At 42.6% G+C, this 19,419-nt stretch overlaps 1 protein-coding gene across 1 annotated transcript in view; it reads right to left on the reverse strand.

Moving 5' to 3' along the window:
- Positions 1-4: 4 nt before the first annotated feature.
- tfe3a (transcription factor binding to IGHM enhancer 3a) overlaps positions 5-19,419 on the reverse strand; it is a 34,807-nt gene continuing 15,392 nt past the window's right edge. The window contains exons 7-11 of the mRNA XM_039801587.1: positions 10,974-11,106; positions 8,708-8,764; positions 4,159-4,234; positions 3,167-3,314; positions 5-866 (exon numbers count right to left, since the gene is read on the reverse strand). Of these exons, the coding sequence (XP_039657521.1) occupies positions 501-866; positions 3,167-3,314; positions 4,159-4,234; positions 8,708-8,764; positions 10,974-11,106 (780 nt within the window). The 3' untranslated portion in view covers positions 5-500. The remainder of the gene's footprint in view (positions 867-3,166; positions 3,315-4,158; positions 4,235-8,707; positions 8,765-10,973; positions 11,107-19,419) is intronic.

The raw sequence follows: 19,419 nt of genomic DNA on the forward strand, positions 1-19,419 counted from the left end.
AAGGAGTTGCTAACTCCGCCCAAACAGCTGACAAAGTCATGTGACGCTTCAGAGGAAAGGACGTCTCATCCCTCTAAAAACACATTCCCTCTCTCCTCGCATGATGTCCTCGCGTCTCTCCGAGTCTCGGTGGGACGGACTTGAGATGCGAGGAAGGAAAACAAGTGGAGGAAACGTGGATGCAATTCAAATGGAAGTGAGATTCAGCCCACGGTTGTTCCCCGTGACATCACCTACGTGCGTTGTTTGTTTGGATGATGTCACAGGGCGGCGTCCTGCCTCTGGCCAATTAGAAAAGCCCGGCGTGTGCGTCACAGGCAGGGTTCAAAGTTAGCACCATCCACCAGCCAAATGCTGGTAAAATATGCAAGTGGCTGGTAGATTTGCTTCACTCACCAGCCCAAAAAAAACCAATGGTAATCTATTGAGTGGTTGGTCAACAATGTCAACATCCACTAGCTATTTGGCCAGTGGATAAAAAAGTAAAGTTTGAACCCTGGTCACAGGTCCTCGTCCATGCTGAAGCTGCTCCTCCGGCTGCTGGTCTTCGAGGCGCCGCAGGACAGCAGGGGGTCTGACATGGCCCCCCCACCTCCCTCTTCCTCCATCAGGATGTCTGCCAGGCCGCGGAAATCCGCCAGACCCACGTCCGACATCAGGTCCGGGGAGAAGACCGGCGAGGCTGCCCGAGGCTCGTCCAGATCAACGAAGCTCAGCGCGTCCAGACCCAGCGATGGGGCGGAGCGGGGGGAGGGGGAGGAGAAGAGGTGAGGCAGGGAGGGGGAGAGCATCGCCTGGGGGTCCAGAGAGGAGGAGGAGGAGGAGGAAGAGTTGAGGCTGTGGAGGCGAGTCTGGCGCTCCAACTCCTACGACGAAGAAACACAAACGCAGACAGGAAGTCAGAACAGAAGAGTGGCGACTACGGTCCCTAGCTGGACTGTGAAATATAAAAAAGCTTCCGGGTCTGAGAAGTGAAGCCGATGCTGAAGCTCCTTAAAGCTGCGTTCTCTCTAACTTCCAGCAGGGGGGGAGACTCCTTAAAGCTGCGTTCTCTCTAACTTCCAGCAGGGGGGGAGACTCCTTAAAGCTGCATTCTCTCTAACTTCCAGCAGGGGGGAGACTCCTTAAAGCTGCATTCTCTCTAACTTCACCAGGGGGGGACTCCTTAAAGCCATGCGTTCTCTCTAACTTCCAGCAGGGGAGACTCCTTAAAGCTGCGTTCTCTCTAACTTCCAGCAGGGGAGATCCTTTAAAGCTGGTTCTCTCTAACTTCCAGCAGGGGGAGACTCCTTAAAGCTGCGCGTTCCTCTAACTTCCAGCAGGGGGAGACTCCTTTAAAGCTGCTGTTCTCTCTCTAACTTCCAGCAGGGGAGACTCCTTAAAGCTGCGTTCTCTCTAACTTCCAGCAGGGGAGACTCCTTAAAGCTGCATTCTCTCTAACTTCCAGCAGGGGGAGACTCCCTAAATTTCTAACTTCCAGCAGGGGACTCCTAACTGCCTCCCTCCCTCCTGCCTCCGCTTCTCTCTCTAACTTCCAGCAGGGGGGAAACTCCCTAAAGCTGCTCTCTCTAACTTCCAGCAGGGGAGAACTCCCTAAAGCTGCTTCTCTCTAACCTTCCAGCAGGGGGAGACTCCTTAAAGCTGCGTTCTCTCTAACTTCCAGCAGGGGGAGACTCCTTAAAGCTGTATTCTCTCTAACTTCCAGCAGGGGGAGACTCCTTAAAGCTGCATTCTCTCTAACTTCCAGCAGGGGGGAGACTCCTTAAAGCTGCATTCTCTCTAACTTCCAGCAGGGGGAGACTCCTTAAAGCTGCATTCTCTCTAACTTCCAGCAGGGGGAGACTCCTTAAAGCTGTATTCTCTCTAACTTCCAGCAGGGGGGAGACTCCTTAAAGCTGCATTCTCTCTAACTTCCAGCAGGGGGAGACTCCTAAAGCTGTATTCTCTCTAACTTCCAGCAGGGGGAGACTCCCTTAAAGCTGCATTCTCTCTAACTTCCAGCAGGGGGAGACTCCTTAAAGCTGCATTCTCTCTAACTTCCAGCAGGGGGGAGACTCCTTAAAGCTGTGTTCTCTCTAACTTCCAGCAGGGGGGAGACTCCTTAAAGCTGCATTCTCTCTAACTTCCAGCAGGGGGAGACTCCTTAAAGCTGCTTTCTCTCTAACTTCCAGCAGGGGGAGACTCCTTAAAGCTGCATTCTCTCTAACTTCCAGCAGGGGGAGACTCCTTAAAGCTGTATTCTCTCTAACTTCCAGCAGGGGGGAGACTCCTTAAAGCTGCATTCTCTCTAACTTCCAGCAGGGGGAGACTCCTTAAAGCTGCATTCTCTCTAACTTCCAGCAGGGGGGAGACTCCTTAAAGCTGCGTTCTCTCTAACTTCCAGCAGGGGGGAGACTCCACTGGCTCCAAAAAGAAGTCTGTTTCTATAGAAGTCTATGAGAAAATGAGCCTACTTCTCTCTATGTCTCGCTATGCCGCATCACCCCCACCAGCTCCGCCCTCTCGTCCAAATATTGTCATGGTTTAACCCTCCTGTCGTCCTAGGGTCAAATTTGACCCATTTTCAAAAAGTTTCTATATCAGAAATGTTGGTTTCTTTCATTGAATTTGGGTGTTTAATTCGATTTGATAGCATTTGAAAAAAAAGATGATAAAAGAAAGTAAAAAAAAAGTGACAAAAATGTCAAAAAAACTTTAAAATATATTAAAAAAATTCTTGGAAAAAAAAAAACTTTAAAAAAACGTTGAAAAAAGTGATAAAAATGTCAAAAAAGTGACAAAATACAAACAAATGTGACAAAATTCTGACAAAAAGCACAAAAGAATTTTTTTTTTTTAAAGTGATTAAACAAAAAACTTGGGAAAAAATGCTTTAAAAAAAATTGAACATTTTTTTTCAAAGAATGCTACAAAAAAAGTGTTGATAAAGTTGACCAAAGCATTGGAAAGAAATAGTTTTTTATTTAATTTAAAAGTTTGACCCAGAAAAACTAAAAGTTGCAGGTTGGACAAGAAGACAACACAAGGGTTAAAAAAAACTGAGATGGCCTCGGCCAAAATCACCAAACTCAACGCTTCCAAACGGCCACAAAGCCATGGGTGACATCACTGATGCTACGTCCATTATTTTAAGTCTTCTTGGAGTCGTGCCCCCCCCCACCCTCACCTGTATGCGGAGCATCAGGGAGTGGTTGGTGTTCTCCAGCCTCCTCTGTCTCTCCTCCATCTCTCGGGCTCGCTGTTGCTCCTTCTGCAGCTTGCGGATGTAATCCACCGACGCCTTCAGGATGGTTCCTTTGTTCCACCTCGATTCCCTGATCAACCAATCACAGGCCTCGCCTCGTTAAGATACACACACACACACACACACACAGAACTATCCAACATAACGAGGGGCATTTATTACAGTCAACAGTTTAAATGTAGATGTGTGTTTAACTAGTGAAATCATAAATGCATGAAGTGAAGGGAGTCTTAAATAAAAGCTGGATTTGAAATAACAGTCGACACTTAAACTTTTATACTTTCTAATTATTTCCAATCACTTCTAATTCACCATTTTCAATCATCATTATCCCTCCTGTTGTCCTCGGGTCACATTTGACCCATTTTCAAAAACTTTCTACATCAGAAATTTGTTTTCTTTTCAATCAAATTGTCAAAAAGAAAATAATAACGTGGATGGTTCCCTACAGCGCTCTTCACAAGTTAAATACATGATCAGTTCACTACTTTCATTGAATTTGGGTGTTTCTATTCAATTTTATAAAGAATGTTGAAAAAAGTGACAAAAATGTCCAAAAATAGTGCAGAAAAGGGACAAAAAAAACCTGGAAAAATGTGACAAAAACATCAAGAAAAGGTAAACAAATGTTAACCCTTGTAACCCGTTCTCAACGTTGGAGGATGGCTCATTTGCACAAGTAGCGTATAGAAAATGGTAATTTGCAATGTGCACAGCTGTTTGAGTAGCCCAAATGTTCAATGTACAAATGTACTGTTTTAACCATTGCTTGTTGTGTGTCTCTGTTGTAACTCATGCAGCAATTTCTCTCAGTGTCCAAAACTACTTTCTCCTTGGGGAGGCTAATGAAGATACTTTGACTCAGAGAAGTATTCGTGTTAGTATTAGAGAGAGAGGATGGAGAGGGTACTGACGGGTCAGTGGATTTGGGGATGAGAGCTCCGAGTTCTTTGATCCGATCGTTGATGTTGAACCTCCGCCTCCTCTCGACTGAAACACACAGCATCAACATTGTTAGATTATATATATATATACTGTATATATATATATATATATATATATATATATATATATATATATATATATATATATATATATATATATATGTGTGTTTGTGTGTATATACACAATAGCATCAGCTGCTATTCATTCAACACTGTAAATGTTGCAGAAACATACTGAAATCAAAGATTATAAACTGTCAGACAGATAGACAGACAGACAGACAGACAGACAGACAGACAGACAGACAGACAGATAGATAGCTAGATAGATAAATAGATGGACAGACAGACATATCGATATAGAGATAGATAGACAGACAGATAGATAGAGAGATAGACGGACAGACAGATAGACAGACAGACAGACAGACAGATAGATGGACAGACAGATAGATAGATAGATAGATAGATAGATAGATAGATGCACAGACAGACATATCGATATAGAGATAGACAGACAGATAGATAGAGAGATAGACGGACAGACAGATAGATAGATAGATGGACAGACAGAGATAGATAGATGGACAGACAGACAGATAGAGAGATATACGGACAGACAGATAGAGAGATAGACAGACTGATAGATAGATAGATAGATAGATAGATAGATAGATAGATAGATAGAATAATATCACTGTTACAACAGTGTTGTGAGTCTGTTAAATTAATTTCTGTGAAAACAGATTGGTATCATAAATTGTGACACTGTTTTCCTTCCTGCAGATGGATCAGCGTGAACCAACCCTCCTTCCTATGGTGCCACTCTCTTATCTATCTTCTCCAAGGACGCTCAAATTTGGGGCCCATGCTCCCTTCTGTTTTGACATGCTCATGCTTTTTCTCCTTTTACTTTGAAAGGGCTGTAAAATCCTAACCGCAATGACTATAGAACGTACATTTTGTGCAGCTATAAAAGTACTTACTCTGAGTTTTACGTCTATGTAAAGCACAGTGCTGGTAGACTTCCCTATTCAACTAAACATGCAAGTTTTATCTACGAAGAATTACAAGACATCCCAGTGGCCTTCCATATAGATACATTTTGGCCCTTCATGTGAAAGAATTCGGGCACATCACGCCATCCATGCTGTGTGGACTAGCCAGTCCCTTGTCACACACAAATTGTTAGATTAGGACACAGTGTTCTCTCCAGTTCGCTTTGCAATGTATGTACCGTGACGTAACCATCGCCAGCTTCAAGGTTATGATATGTTGGATAGTAAGATGGTTCCCACTTTCTTATAAAACTGGCACGCAACCATAACGTGTAATGTACTGACTGTACAGTGTATAGACACGCTGTATAACGGGTCTGGAAGTAGTAGTACCAACAATCTCCCACCTGTCGAAATTGTTCGCCCGCTTCTGCTTCCACCGACAGGGACTGTGCCCTGGGTACAGACGACCGTGAAGTTGCGGTCTTTGTAGCGGCTGTTGCAGTGACATTAAGTCCAGAAAAGGTGGCTGTCAGTTGGGCACAAAGCTCCGCAAGGTTGCGGTCTTTGTAGCGGCTGTTGCAGTGACATTAAGTCCAGAAAAGGTGGCTGTCAGTCGGGCACAAAGCTCCGCAAGGTTGCGGTCTTTGTAGCGGCTGTTGCAGTGACGTTAAGTCCAGAAAAGGTGGCTGTCAGTCGGGCACAAAGCTATATGTAATCCGGAGAATGATTCAGGACTGTTCTTCTGTGACTCCACAAGAGAAGCATGAGATCAGTCCGCTGTCAGCTGCAGTGTATTGTTTTGTCATGTCGCATGGTTGCAATCTGTGTCCCGACAAGGGGAAGCATGTTAGCAGTCTGCTGCTGACAGTGTTTTCATGTTTTATGTTTAATTGTGTTTTGACTGTTTTCATGTTGTTTTATTAAACCTTTTTGCTTTAATCTTTCAATTCGACCCCAGCCTCTCCTCCTTCCACAGAAAAAACACGTCATTTGTAAATATTCTTAACACTACCCAATCTGTTCCCACACTAGCTAAAGTTAGTTTAGCTAATAGCTAATTTGGCGGACCGTTAGGTGATTATAGCGGTCTGCCGTTAGCCTACAGCGGGAAGCTAACGTTAGTTTAGCTAACAGCTAATTCAGCTAACCGCTAGCTGAGACAGCATGTAAACTTTAAAAGACTTGAAAATAAATGTTAATATAATATAATAACACTCAATACTTGAGTTATTGTTATAACTGTAAAGTCTTAATTTAGCTATAGCCTGCTTTTCCCATTAAGTTTGACTTAACGTTATTTTAGACTGAATCTAGCTGTCCGTTCTGCCTGCACGATCCGTTCTGCGCATGCGTTATTTTAGACTGAAGGCTGTCAGCTAGCGGTTAGCCGAATTAGCTGTTAGCTATCCCGGTGGAGGCTAGCGTGGAACAGATTGGGCAGGTCGTAAAACGGTATTATCATCTGCGCGTACGTCATGGCATACGTGTCATCTTGCACATGCGCAGAAACGGATCGTGCCGGTGGAACGGATCGGGTACTGACACTACGTCACGACACCACGCTTCAGTCGTGTTGCTAAAGTGGTTCTGCACCGTCAGCCGCGTACAGAGCTCCGCGAGAGCACGGGCTTTTATAACCGTCAACATAGCAGCATCTAGCAACTCCGCTGCTCTGGTTTATTGGCATTTCTTTAAACCAATCACAATCGTCTTGGGGCGGGGCTGTTTTTGTAATCATCCTGACTTAATTAATTTCTAAACAGTGTTCATATGTTGCTGTTTCTGAGGAAACAAAAAAACCCACAAAAACTATTTTTCTAGAAGGACTTTACTTCTATATATCAAATTTTGAATCTATAAAAACAAAACATGAAGCTAAATAAAACATATGGAGATCATATTCAGACTACATGTCATAAATCAGAACAACATCAATAAGAAGACTAACAAAAATCCCTTTATGGAAGAATCTGACATATCCATGGATGTATTAAGACAACAACCTGCTTTGTATCTGATTTTTAAATGACTGAAATTGAGTTTGTAGCTCTGATAATTGGCTAACACGATCCAAACATAGGTCCATATAGCTATAGCTAACTGTTAGCCTGCTTATAGTCTTGCATCACCAGACCTTCCTCCACAGCGCTGCGGAGGAAGGTCTGGCTAGTCCACACAGCATTCGGGGACGGGAGAGAAACGTGCTCTGGTTTATTGACGTTTCTTTAAACCAATCACAATCGTCTTGGGGGCGGGGCTAAGCTCTGGACGGAGCCACGGTGCCTCTGCTAAATAGCCTCTGGAAGGAATTTGTTTTGGTGGAACATGTGTACGTTCAAAAGTAGTTTTAGTCGTGCGACAGAAAGCTCCGATTGGACAGATAGTCTAGCTAGCTGTCTGGATTTACCCTGCAGAGATCTGAGGAGCAGTTAACCATAGTCCTCACAGATCAGCCGGAGGTTAGAACCCCAACACAGAGACAGAGGGACATCCGGTGGAAAATCTGGCGGCACCGGAGCAATCCCGGAAGTGGAACGTCGTGGATATAGACTAAGTTCACCCTTACCCTCCTTCCTTTCATCCTTCCTTCCTTCTCTGCATTTCTTTCCTTCCCTATGCACTGCCTTCCTTTCCTCTGCCCCATCCTTCCTTGTCTATTCTTACTTTACTTTCCTTCCGTTATTCCTTCCTTCTCTTTCTCCTTTCTTTCACCCTCCTTCCCTTCCCTGCTCTTCTCTTCTTTCCTACCTTCTTCCCTACATACAGTACGTCCTTTCTTCCCTTCTATCCTTCCATACTTAATTAAAAACTAGAGCTGCAAAGATGAATCCATTAGTTGTCAACTATTAAAATTATTTGCCAACTATTTTAAGAATCAATTAATCAGTTTGAGTCATTATTCATGAAATAAAAGTCAAATTTCTGTGATGTCAGCTCGTTAAATGTGAATATTGTTCTATATTCTTCTCTCCTCTGTGACAGGAAACTGAATATCTTTGAGTTGTGGACAAAACGAGACATTTTAAGACGTCATCTTGGGGCTTTTTGGGGAAACACTGATCCACATTTTTCACCATTTTCTGATATTTTATAGACCAAACAACTCCTCCATTCATCCAGAAAACAATCGACACTAAAAATAACCGTTAGTTGCAGCCATATCACCAATATTGAGCTGTTTGTTTGTAAGATTTCGGAGAGTACAGCTTTAAGCGTGAATGTAGCTCCCAAAATGAACAATGTACTGCGACTGACTGAAACATTCCTGCTGGATTTCATAACTCGGTGATATTAAAGAGTGAAGGAATTTTGAGGCCTTTATTTGACGGAGCAGCTTAGACTTGAAAGGGGAGAGAGAGAGAGAGAGAGAGGAAATGACATGCAGCAAAGGGCAGCAGGTCGGGATTGAACCCGCGGCCTGCTGCGGACAAGGACTGAGCCTCTGTACATAGGGCGCACGCTCTACCAGGTGAGCTACCCAGGCACCCCAGGGTGAAGTAATTCTGCAGTATACTCACTGAGGTTGTGGTTGTCTTTCTTTTGTCTCTCTTTCATCATCGCTTTGGTCTCCACCTCTACAACACAAACATTTAAAAAACATTAAACAAACATTTACCGGACCTTTCACTCGTGTAGAAACAGACAAACATTACAAGTCTGAAAGTCAGTTTTTAAAATGACAATACTAGAATTTAATTTGAGACAAAACAATCCCGACTCAAGGGACTCTTATTTGCATCTCCCATTCCCTTTAAAAGCCAGGCGCGTTTGGACCTTGGAGCATTGCTGTTATGATGGAGGATTTGCACCCTAATATTTTTATTAGTAATCTTCTGCATGTGTGTGTGTGTGTGTGTGTGCGCTGTTTTACGGCTCCCCGGTGTGTGTAATAGTATAGCACAGTACCCAGCAAGCAGCGATAAAAGGCGTCTGTTTGGCTACACGCCGTAAAAATAGGACAGTCTTATTTTTATATTTTTTTTTACGCGAGGTGTGTGTCCATTTCACCCAGAAATGGATCATAAAGTGTGAATATTTCTTTTAAAAGGTGCAATATGTAAAATATTTACTGTATTTAATAAAAAAATGACCCCAATGCGTCATCAGATATTAAGGAAACATGCTAAGTTGAAATACAATCTTTTCTGACAACAATGCTAATGCCAGTATTTTCTCCTTTTCAAATTTCCATTCAGTGACGAAATGCTGGAACATTAGCACAGCCTGCATGAACATGAACCTGCAGCATGTCAGCTGTTTGGGGATTCTTCAGCGTGTGGTCAGAAGATAACAAGATTACAATATGCACCACCTGCAAGGAGACAGTAGGGCGTGGAGGGACCACACCAAGAACCAGAATCACATTTCTTTAGTGTGATATTAGATGTGAAAAGAAGGAAATGGTTCTAACATTGGTCTTTAGATGTGTGTGAATGTCCCACACCAGGAGTCATTTATATAGTTCTATTTTATAGTGATCCATTATCTGGTCAACACATGTTCTATTAAAGAAAAGATAGAAAATAAATATTTGTGTGTGCTGTAAAGTGGTTAGAAAACATGAAATCAGAATCGGCTAAAATCGGTATCGGCCGGCCTAACTCAAAGGAAATCGGAATCGGCCTAGAAAGTTGTAATCGGTGCATCTCTAACGGAGTTAGATTCTCGCCACCTTTCAGTATTTTGAATTTGGACTGCAGTGAACATTTTAAACACTTAAAACTCTCAGTATTACATACTGGACCTTTAAATTAAACTACCGACATACAGGAAACGGCTTAAATTGACTGTCGGTGTGGGTGAGCGTGTTGGCAGTTTGGTTTTGAGAGTTTATGTCTTTATTGATGTTTTCACAGCTCTGTGTCAGCTCCAAAAAACTGAAAGAAATAACAACAATCCCAGAGATAAAGCTCTCCGTCTCGCCTGTGACTCACACAATCCTTCGCCGCGTGTGGCGCTGCAGGGGGGAGACGGTTAAAAACGCACATTCAGCGGCACGTACGCTCCGCTAGCGGTCCGCATACGCTACACGTTTTAATGACGCCAAAGAGTAAGAGTCCCACACAACAGCTGAGCAGACTCCATCCGCTGATGAAGACCATGTGGGAAAGCGAGTAAGTGAGGCGGAGTTTCCCCTTCATGCTCGATAGTTTAATTTAAAATATCATAATATCGTATCGTTTGTTTTCGGTTAAACTTAAAAGACTTAAAATGTGACGTTACGTTTTTATTTTCAGAGACATTTGAAGCTTTTAAACAAGACGTTCAGTTACAGAAACTTAAAACAATTTTCAGCTGAAACAGCAGAACGTTCATGTTGACTGAACAGGAAGTGGGAACTGATGATGTAGGAAAATAAAACGTGTGTGCGCGTGCGTGTGTGTGTGTGTGTGTGTGTGCGCGCGTTTGTGTGGTGGTGGTGTGTGTGTGTGTGTGGGTGTGTGCGCGCGTGTGTGTGTGCGTGCGTGCGTGTGTGTGTGTGCGTGCGTGCGTGTGTGTGTGTGTGTGTGCGTGTGCGTGCAACAGGACTAAGAGGAAGTCGTGATGTTGACTCATCAAACTGAAGAAGAAGAAGAACAGATTTTCAGCAGAAAAAAGGGAAACAGGGTGAGGGGGGGAAGGTGGGGGGGCTTTCCTCTTAGACCTCTGACATCACACTGTCTGAGCCAATCAGCAGTCAGGTCTGCAGAGTGTCATGTCAGTTACATGTTGACAAAGTAATGTTCTGTGTGTGTGTGTGTGTGTGTGTGTGTGTGTGTGTGTGTGTGTGTGTGTGTCACCCACCGTTGATCTCCCTTTTCACGGCGTGCAGGTCGGCCGGGCAGCTGTTGCTAACGGTGATGGTGGGCGTGGCCATCCCCCCGCCGCCGCCACCGCCGCCGCTGTACACGTCCAGCATGTTCCCCGACACCGGCAGCTGCAACGGACCAATCAGAGCAGAGAATCAGGGGAACAGTCAGAGTATATCCTGAGCATCTTGCGGTGTGATTGGCTGCAGGAGGATCGCACGCACGCACGCACGCACGCACGCACGCACACGACTGATCTAACGAAATCAACCCAAATTTGCTGCAACAACTTATGAGAATCATCATAAACTTCCATTACAATGTTCTCAGCCCTTTTACACTCTCAACTTTCAACAAATGTTGAATAGGTGCCCAAAAAAACCCACAATGTTAATGTCTGATGTCTTAAAGCGACTTTTTTTGTCCAAAACCCAAAGAGATTTAGTTTAATATGATATAAAACGGGAAAAGAAATGCAGAAAATCTCCATATTTGAGAGGATGAAAACAGCATTTTCTGCCATGTTTGCGTGAAAAACTACTTTTTAAAGATATTTTTTGGGGGGTTTTCCACCTTAATTTTGAAAGGACAGCTAGGTGAGAGAGAGAGAGAGAGAGATAGAAGACATGCAGAAAATCGTCACAGGTCAAGAGTCGAACCCTGGACCTCTGCGCCGAGGCATAGACCTCTCAGTACATGTGCGCCTGCTCTACCCACTGAGCCAACCCGGCCACACGAAAAACTGCTGTTAATCCATTATATAAAAAAACGTTTTTATTTCTCTGAGACTAATCGCTGCAGTGCTGAGCTGCATCTCAGATTAATCTACAAGTTCCCAGTTTTCAGGGGATATAAAACACTTCTATGTGGCATCCACTGTTAACGATCTGTCTTCCCTAACAGTTGACCCCAAAATAAGACAAAGAGTCTACATCAGGGGTGTCAAACTCATTTTCCCAGAGGGCCATGCTGGAAAAAGAGAACCACACCAAGGGCCAGACATGGAGAGAGTTTATTGACGTGCTTTTGTTACTGCATGTCACTTTTTATTTAAACATTTTGTTAGCTTTTTTCCCTCATTTTTGTTCCGACTTTTTTGTGGCTTTCTCAGACATTTGTCACCTTTTTGTAAATTTGTTGCTTTTTGTCACATTTTTGTCGACATGAAGCCCTACGAAAGTCATCAAAAGAGTTCCTTTAGCCATCGTAGAGTTTAGCAAATCAAGCAAAACAATGATCAATTTTTTTTTTTTTTTAACAACAACAACAACAACCTGTTTCTCAGCCTGAATATTAAAACTCTCTCTCTGCTTCTTCTGGGGGGAATTTCTGATTCTCAGAGTCGGACAATCTGCCAAATTCTGCTCTGAATGTCAGGTAATTGCAGTTTAAAAAACTCTTTCCTGTGTTTTTGGTTTGGCGCACAACTAGTAGGGCCAAAATCTATTGTGAACCCAAATTGATATATATACGGGCCGGCTCTATATCTGCAACGGGCCGGATTTGGCCCACGGGCCTTGAGTTTGACACGTCTACGGTGAATAACCTGCTCAATGAGAACTTTCACTTTTGATACTTTAAGCACTCTTTCCTCACACTACTTGTGTACTTTTACTTAACTTTAACTGTACATTACTTAACTTATACTAAAAGGGTTTGAATACTTCTTCCACCTCTGATATTGTCTCTTTTCTCTCTCCGTAGTTCAACAATAAAAACAGGCCCAGCGATCGGTAACAGAGGTCAGAGGTCAAACACTCAAACTGACCTGGAACAAACTAGAGAAAATAAAACACTCTTTACCTCCGATTTAATCCTCCTCTTCTCATGTTCCGGCAGTAAAACTAAAATCCTCATCTTCTCAGATTTCATACAAACACATAAACATGTGTGTGCCTATACACACTAACACACACACACACACACACACACAAATATACACACAAATGCAGACACACTGCGCACACACACAGCCTCTCTTCCTCGTTCTGTTCGGACGACTGTTGAAAAATGGGGAAACGGCTCTTTAAGAAAGAAACTCCCAGTGAGCCTATTATCTCTCTCACACACACACACACACACACACACACACACACACACACACACACACACACACACACACACACACACACACACACACACACACACAGAGACACACCCACACTGAGACACGCACACATGCACACAGAGAGATACACACACACACAAAGAGAGACACATACACACACACAGAGAGAGACACACAGACACACACACACACACACACACACACACACACACACACACACACACACACACACACACACACACAGAGAGACACACCCACAATGAGACACGCACACATGCACACAGAGAGAGACACACACACACAAAGAGAGAGACACATACACACAAAGAGAGACACATACACAAACACAGAGAGAAACACACACACACACACACACACACACACACACACACACACACACACACACACACACACACACACACACACACACACACACACACACAGAGAGACACACCCACACTGAGACACGCACACATGCACACAGAGAGAGAGACACATACACAAACACAGAGAGAGACACACACACACAAAGAGAGAGACACATACACACACAGAGAGAGAGAGACACACACACACAAAGAGAGAGACACATACACACACACAGAGAGAGAGAGACACACACACACACACACACACACACAGACATGCACACACACACACAGCAGCAGGAACGAGGAAGTCTGGAAAACTGAAGTGATATTTTCTGCATGTTTGATTGTAACTTTAAAGCTTTCCTGTCTGACATTTTGACTCAGTGATCATTTCATTCAACACAGACGGACAGATGAAAAAGGAAAATGAACTGTGTGGAAGAAGTATTCAGACCCTTTACTGCAGCACAAGTACTAATATCCCTCCGTGGAAATACTCCGTTGCAGTTAAAAGTCCTGCGTTTGAAATGCTCCTTCAATAGAAGTCTGTAAGTATCATTCAAATGTAGTTAAAGTATATGAATGTCCCCTGTCATGGCCCAAAGGGACACCTTCACAATGGGTTTTTTTGTCGGACCAACTGTCCAAACCACGCCATTATCCCTACTACATTCACTTTTTAAGCATTATTAACCTTTGTTATGTCCTCGGGTCAAATTTGACCCATTTTCAAGGTTTCTATTTCAGAAATATAGGTTATCTTTCAACCAAATTGCCCAATAATAACGCAGATGGTTCCATGCAATGCTCTTCACAAGTCAAATTATCTACTTCCATTGAATTTTTAAGCACAATTAAACACATTTCTGCTTTTAAAAGGTATGATTTCATATAAATGAGGTGTAGTATGTGTAAAACTAGTGTTTATTATTTGGCGTTAGTAGAAAAAAAACGGTGGAAAAGCGACAAAAAACTTCAAGAAAGTGCTGGAAGCCTGAAAAAAATTTAAAAGAATGTTGAAAAAAAAGTGTCACATTATGTTTTTAGCCGGGAGGACAACACAAGGGTTAACCTAGGGGGTTAATAACATATGCGTACCGAGTCGACCGTTCTCTGGGATATGTTTTCATGCTAATCGAACGTTGATTAGCTGCTAACGCTAGCCTTCAGGGCAGAGGGTAAATCGCTATTTTATACCACTAACAAGGCTCAAAATAGCACCACACTTCCACTGATGGATGACTGGATGAGAGATATTGAGGGCTCAGTTTCAGGTTCATAATTGTATTTTGAGGTTGTACCTGAATAGGTTTACATGGTTTAATTTTAAAAAAACACCATATTTTGGTTGTACTGCACATTGCTGCAGCTCCTCTTTTCACTCTGTGTGTTTAGCTCTCTGTTTTAGCTACAGAGTGAGACATCTAACTTCTGTTCAATCTTTGTTGTCACTCTCACATGCCCAGTAGCTAGGTAAGGACTACATGCTCAGTAGCTAGGTAAGACTACATGCTCAGTAGCTAGCTAAGGACTACATGCTCAGTAGCTAGGTAAGACTACATGCTCAGTAGCTAGGTAAGGACTACATGCTTAGTAGCTAGGTAAGGACTACATGCTCAGTAGCTAGGTAAGGACTACATGCTCAGTAGCTAGGTAAGGACTACATGCTCAGTAGCTAGCTAAGGACTACATGCTCAGTAGCTAGGTAAGGACTACATGCTCAGTAGCTAGGTAAGACTACATGCTCAGTAGCTAGCTAAGGACTACATGCTCAGTAGCTAGGTAAGGACTACATGCTCAGTAGCTAGGTAAGGACTACATGCTCAGTAGCTAGGTAAGACTACATGCTCAGTAGCTAGGTAAGGACTACATGCTCAGTAGCTAGGTAAGGACTACATGCTCAGTAGCTAGGTAAGGACTACATGCTCAGTAGCTAGGTAAGGACTACATGCTCAGTAGCTAGGTAAGGACTACATGCCCAGTAGCTAGGTAAGGACTACATGCTCAGTAGCTAGGTAAACACTACATGCTCAGTAGCAAGCTAAGGACTACATGCTCAGTAGCTAGGTAAGACTACATGCCCAGTAGCTAGCTAAGGACTACATGCTCAGCAGCTAGGTAAGGACTACATGCTCAGTAGCTAGGTAAGACTACATGCTCAGCAGCTAGGTAAGGACTACATGAGCTAGCTAGCTGTTTCTCCAACTTCAGCCTGTACAAGGCGCACTTCACACTTAGCGTGGAACACCTGCAGAACAGGGACATGGAAGTAGTTCTATACAATTTATTTTGTAGATTAGGGTGAACTAGTGTGTGTTGTAGCAGTGTTTGCCATTAAGAACGAGCTAGCATGCTACGGTTAGCCCTCTAGGTCCCCTCGTTTCGGCTAGTGACGTAGAAAGCCGTGCAGATTTTGACCCGCTCACCAGGAGACTGAAGGCAGGACACATTCAGAAACCTTGTGTATCTGTAGCTCTCATGTGGAAGAACCAGAGACGCAAAATAACACCCCAAATCCCAGAAAAAGTGTTTTTTTTTCATAATATGGGCACTTTAGTGTTCCAAAGACGAAGACTGGCATGGTTTTATGTCAGTTAGCTTAATAGCTGGTTTGATTTGCATTGAGCGATGATCTTATGGAAAGTACCCCATGCCTATCTGTAGGTATGGTGAAGTAATGTGATGATGTGGGGGGGCTATTTTAATTACAAAGGCCAAGGGAACTTCATCAGGATGCATAGTATCCTGGATCCATGAAATATAATTTCAAAAATAAAAGTCTGCCTGCCTCTATGGGAATTTAACATAAGGGTGGACTGACTTATGCCCCTTGTATTTTAAGGAAGAACATTTATTTATTTACAATACATTATTCATTCACAAAGAAGATTGGTGTCCTTAAAGGTTGGATTTTTCTGAATTTCTTTAATTAAAGCATTAAGATCAATTTCCAAAAGATGATTTTTTTTATTCCTCTTTTATTCAACTTTAGCACGGGTTCATAAACTTATGAGTGCCACTGTATGTTTGTTCAATTGTGAAATGTGTCAGAGAGCATGAAAGAGATTTTATGTGACGATAGTATGTGGATATACCGGTCTTAAAAATGTGTAAAGGAATGCCCGATGACTGCACTGGTGGAGCTATCTATGTGTCTGTCCTTGTCTTATGTGTGTGTATTTTGATATTTTATATGAGTTGTGTAGTGTATGTTTAGTTTTTATTTTTTATTGTTTAGGATGTTGTAATGTGTATTTATTATTGCATTGCAAAGTGAGTTGTAAGGACCTCAGGAAGAATAGCACCTGCCATGCAGGAGCTAATGAGGATCCTAAATAAACAAATGGTAGCATAATGAGGGTCCCTACATGTAAACCGAAGCATTGAGAACTTTGTAAGTGTACAGACAGTTTATTAAAAAAAACTATATCTATCTAAAACTACTATATTTCTAATCTATCTTTGTAAAAGGTCCCATTGCATGAAAATTTCATTTTATGAGGATTTTTAACATTAATATGAGTTCCCCCAGCCTGCCTATGGTCCCCCCAGTGGCTAGAAATGGTGATAGGTGTAAACCGAGCCCTGGGTAAGCATGAATTTCGGGAGACTTCAGATACAGTATTAGGGGACCACTAAGGCCTATATAAAAGAATACTTCAGATACAGTATTAGGGGACCACTAAGGTCTATATAAAAGAGACTTCAGATACAGTATTAGGGGACCACTAAGGTCTATATAAAAGAGACTTCAGATACAGTATTAGGGGACCACTAAGGTCTATATAAAAGAGACTTCAGATACAGTATTAGGGGACCACTAAGGTCTATATAAAAGAGACTTCAGATACAGTATTAGGGGACCACTAAGGCCTATATAAAAGAATACTTCAGATACAGTATTAGGGGACCACTAAGGTCTATATAAAAGAGACTTCAGATACAGTATTAGGGGACCACTAAGGTCTATATAAAAGAGACTTCAGATACAGTATTAGGGGACCACTTAGGTCTATATAAAAAGAGACTTCAGATACAGTATTAGGGGACCACTAAGGCCTATATAAAAGAGACTTCAGATACAGTATTAGGGGACCACTAAGGCCTATATAAAAGAGACTTCAGATACAGTATTAGGGGACCACTAAGGTCTATATAAAAGAGACTTCAGATACAGTATTAGGGGACCACTAAGGTCTATATAAAAGAGACTTCAGATACAGTATTAGGGGACCACTAAGGCCTATATGAAAGAGACTTCAGATACAGTATTAGGGGACCACTAAGGTCTATATAAAAGAGACCTTCGAGATACAGTATTAGGGGACCACTAAGGTCTATATAAAAGAGACTTCAGATACAGTATTAGGGGACCACTAAGGTCTATATAAAAGAGACTTCAGATACAGTATTAAGGGGACCACTAAGGCCTATATAAAAGAGACTTCAGATACAGTATTAGGGGACCACTAAGGTCTATATAAAAGAGACTTCAGATACAGTATTAGGGGACCACTAAGGTCTATATAAAAGAGACTTCAGATACAGTATTAGGGGACCACTAAGGCCTATATAAAAGAGACTTCAGATACAGTATTAGGGGACCACTAAGGTCTATATAAAGAGACTTCAGATACAGTATTAGGGGACCACTAAGGTCTATATAAAAGCATCCAAAGAGCACCATGTCATGGGACCTTTAATAAACTGTCTGTACACTTACAAAGTTCTCAATGCTTCGGTTTACATATAGGGACCCTCATTATGCTACTGTGGAAGCGTGGTGATATTTTCAGCCTTGTTAGTGGAATAGAAATAGTGGGACTTTCACCCAGGAGACCGGGGTTTCGTCTCCCGTCCGGCGCGTTTCCTTAAGTCACTTTCTTCTTTAACCGTCCCGTTATTTCCACGTTATTCACAGAAGCGTAAGCCCACCCACGACCTTTTCCTTCACATAACTGCGTCAAAAGGGACGCCGATAGTCCCGACCAAGCGCGTTTAGTGAAAGCGCGTTATATGACATTAAAGGAGACTTTTAGCGTCAATAACAACGACTAAGGACCAAGCGTCCGTATTTTACGAGATGGGAGTGAGAATGTGTTGTGTATATAGGTCTCTTTCAGGGAGGTGCCCTTTATATAGAGAGTGTGGCCAACTCAAATCATGGGCGCCATATTGGATACCATCGTCAGTTGACTCTACAGTGTAACCCTATGGGACGAATATGCTATCTTAAAATAAATCGCTTATTTTCACCATTAACAGGCATATACATGTTATTTTTCAACGTTTGTCAATATGTAAGAGGCCATTACGGAAATATTTCAGTGTATTTGTACCTTCTATATCGTAAATGGGCCTAAAAAAAGTAGTGGGTGACCATAAGTCTCTGAGCAACATTTACCTTTCTAATGTCCGCTAGCATCATAGACAGTATATAAACGGCTAGCATACGTACAGGCTAACTATAGCCAGTTAGCTAGCTTTGTGTGTAACGTAACAAAAACCCACCCATCTCGTAGGAGAGAAGCTTAATATTTCATTCAATAAAATTAAGGTACAAAAGGAGCACTAACGCCACAGGGCTCGTGTTGACAACGTGGACGCAGATATAGGAAACTCCGAAGGCAGTCGTAATATTTAACTAGCAGGCTAGGCTAACGCTGTTGCGCTAACGTTAGCAAACGTCGGCGTAGCGTTAGCTAGCTGTCTAAACTTGTGAAAAGCCGAACAACATCCCCGTCCAAGCTGTGTTTCACTTTCCCTCCAATATTATTATGAACATAATAAAGACACCTGGACTCGGTCGGGACCAAAAGCCGTAGCTATGACTACAGCGAGATCACAAGCATTTAGGTACATGGAGTGCTAGCGAGAAAGCTAACGCTAGCATAAGGCTAACTTCAAACTTCATTCATTTCTAAAGCAGTGTTAGAACTTTTTTGACAGCATGGTACACATTAACGATGGTATTACTATATCTGTCCTATGTATTTTGTTAT

This window comes from Perca fluviatilis, chromosome 5 (assembly GCF_010015445.1).
Source record: "Perca fluviatilis chromosome 5, GENO_Pfluv_1.0, whole genome shotgun sequence".
Taxonomy (NCBI): Eukaryota; Metazoa; Chordata; class Actinopteri; order Perciformes; family Percidae; genus Perca; species Perca fluviatilis.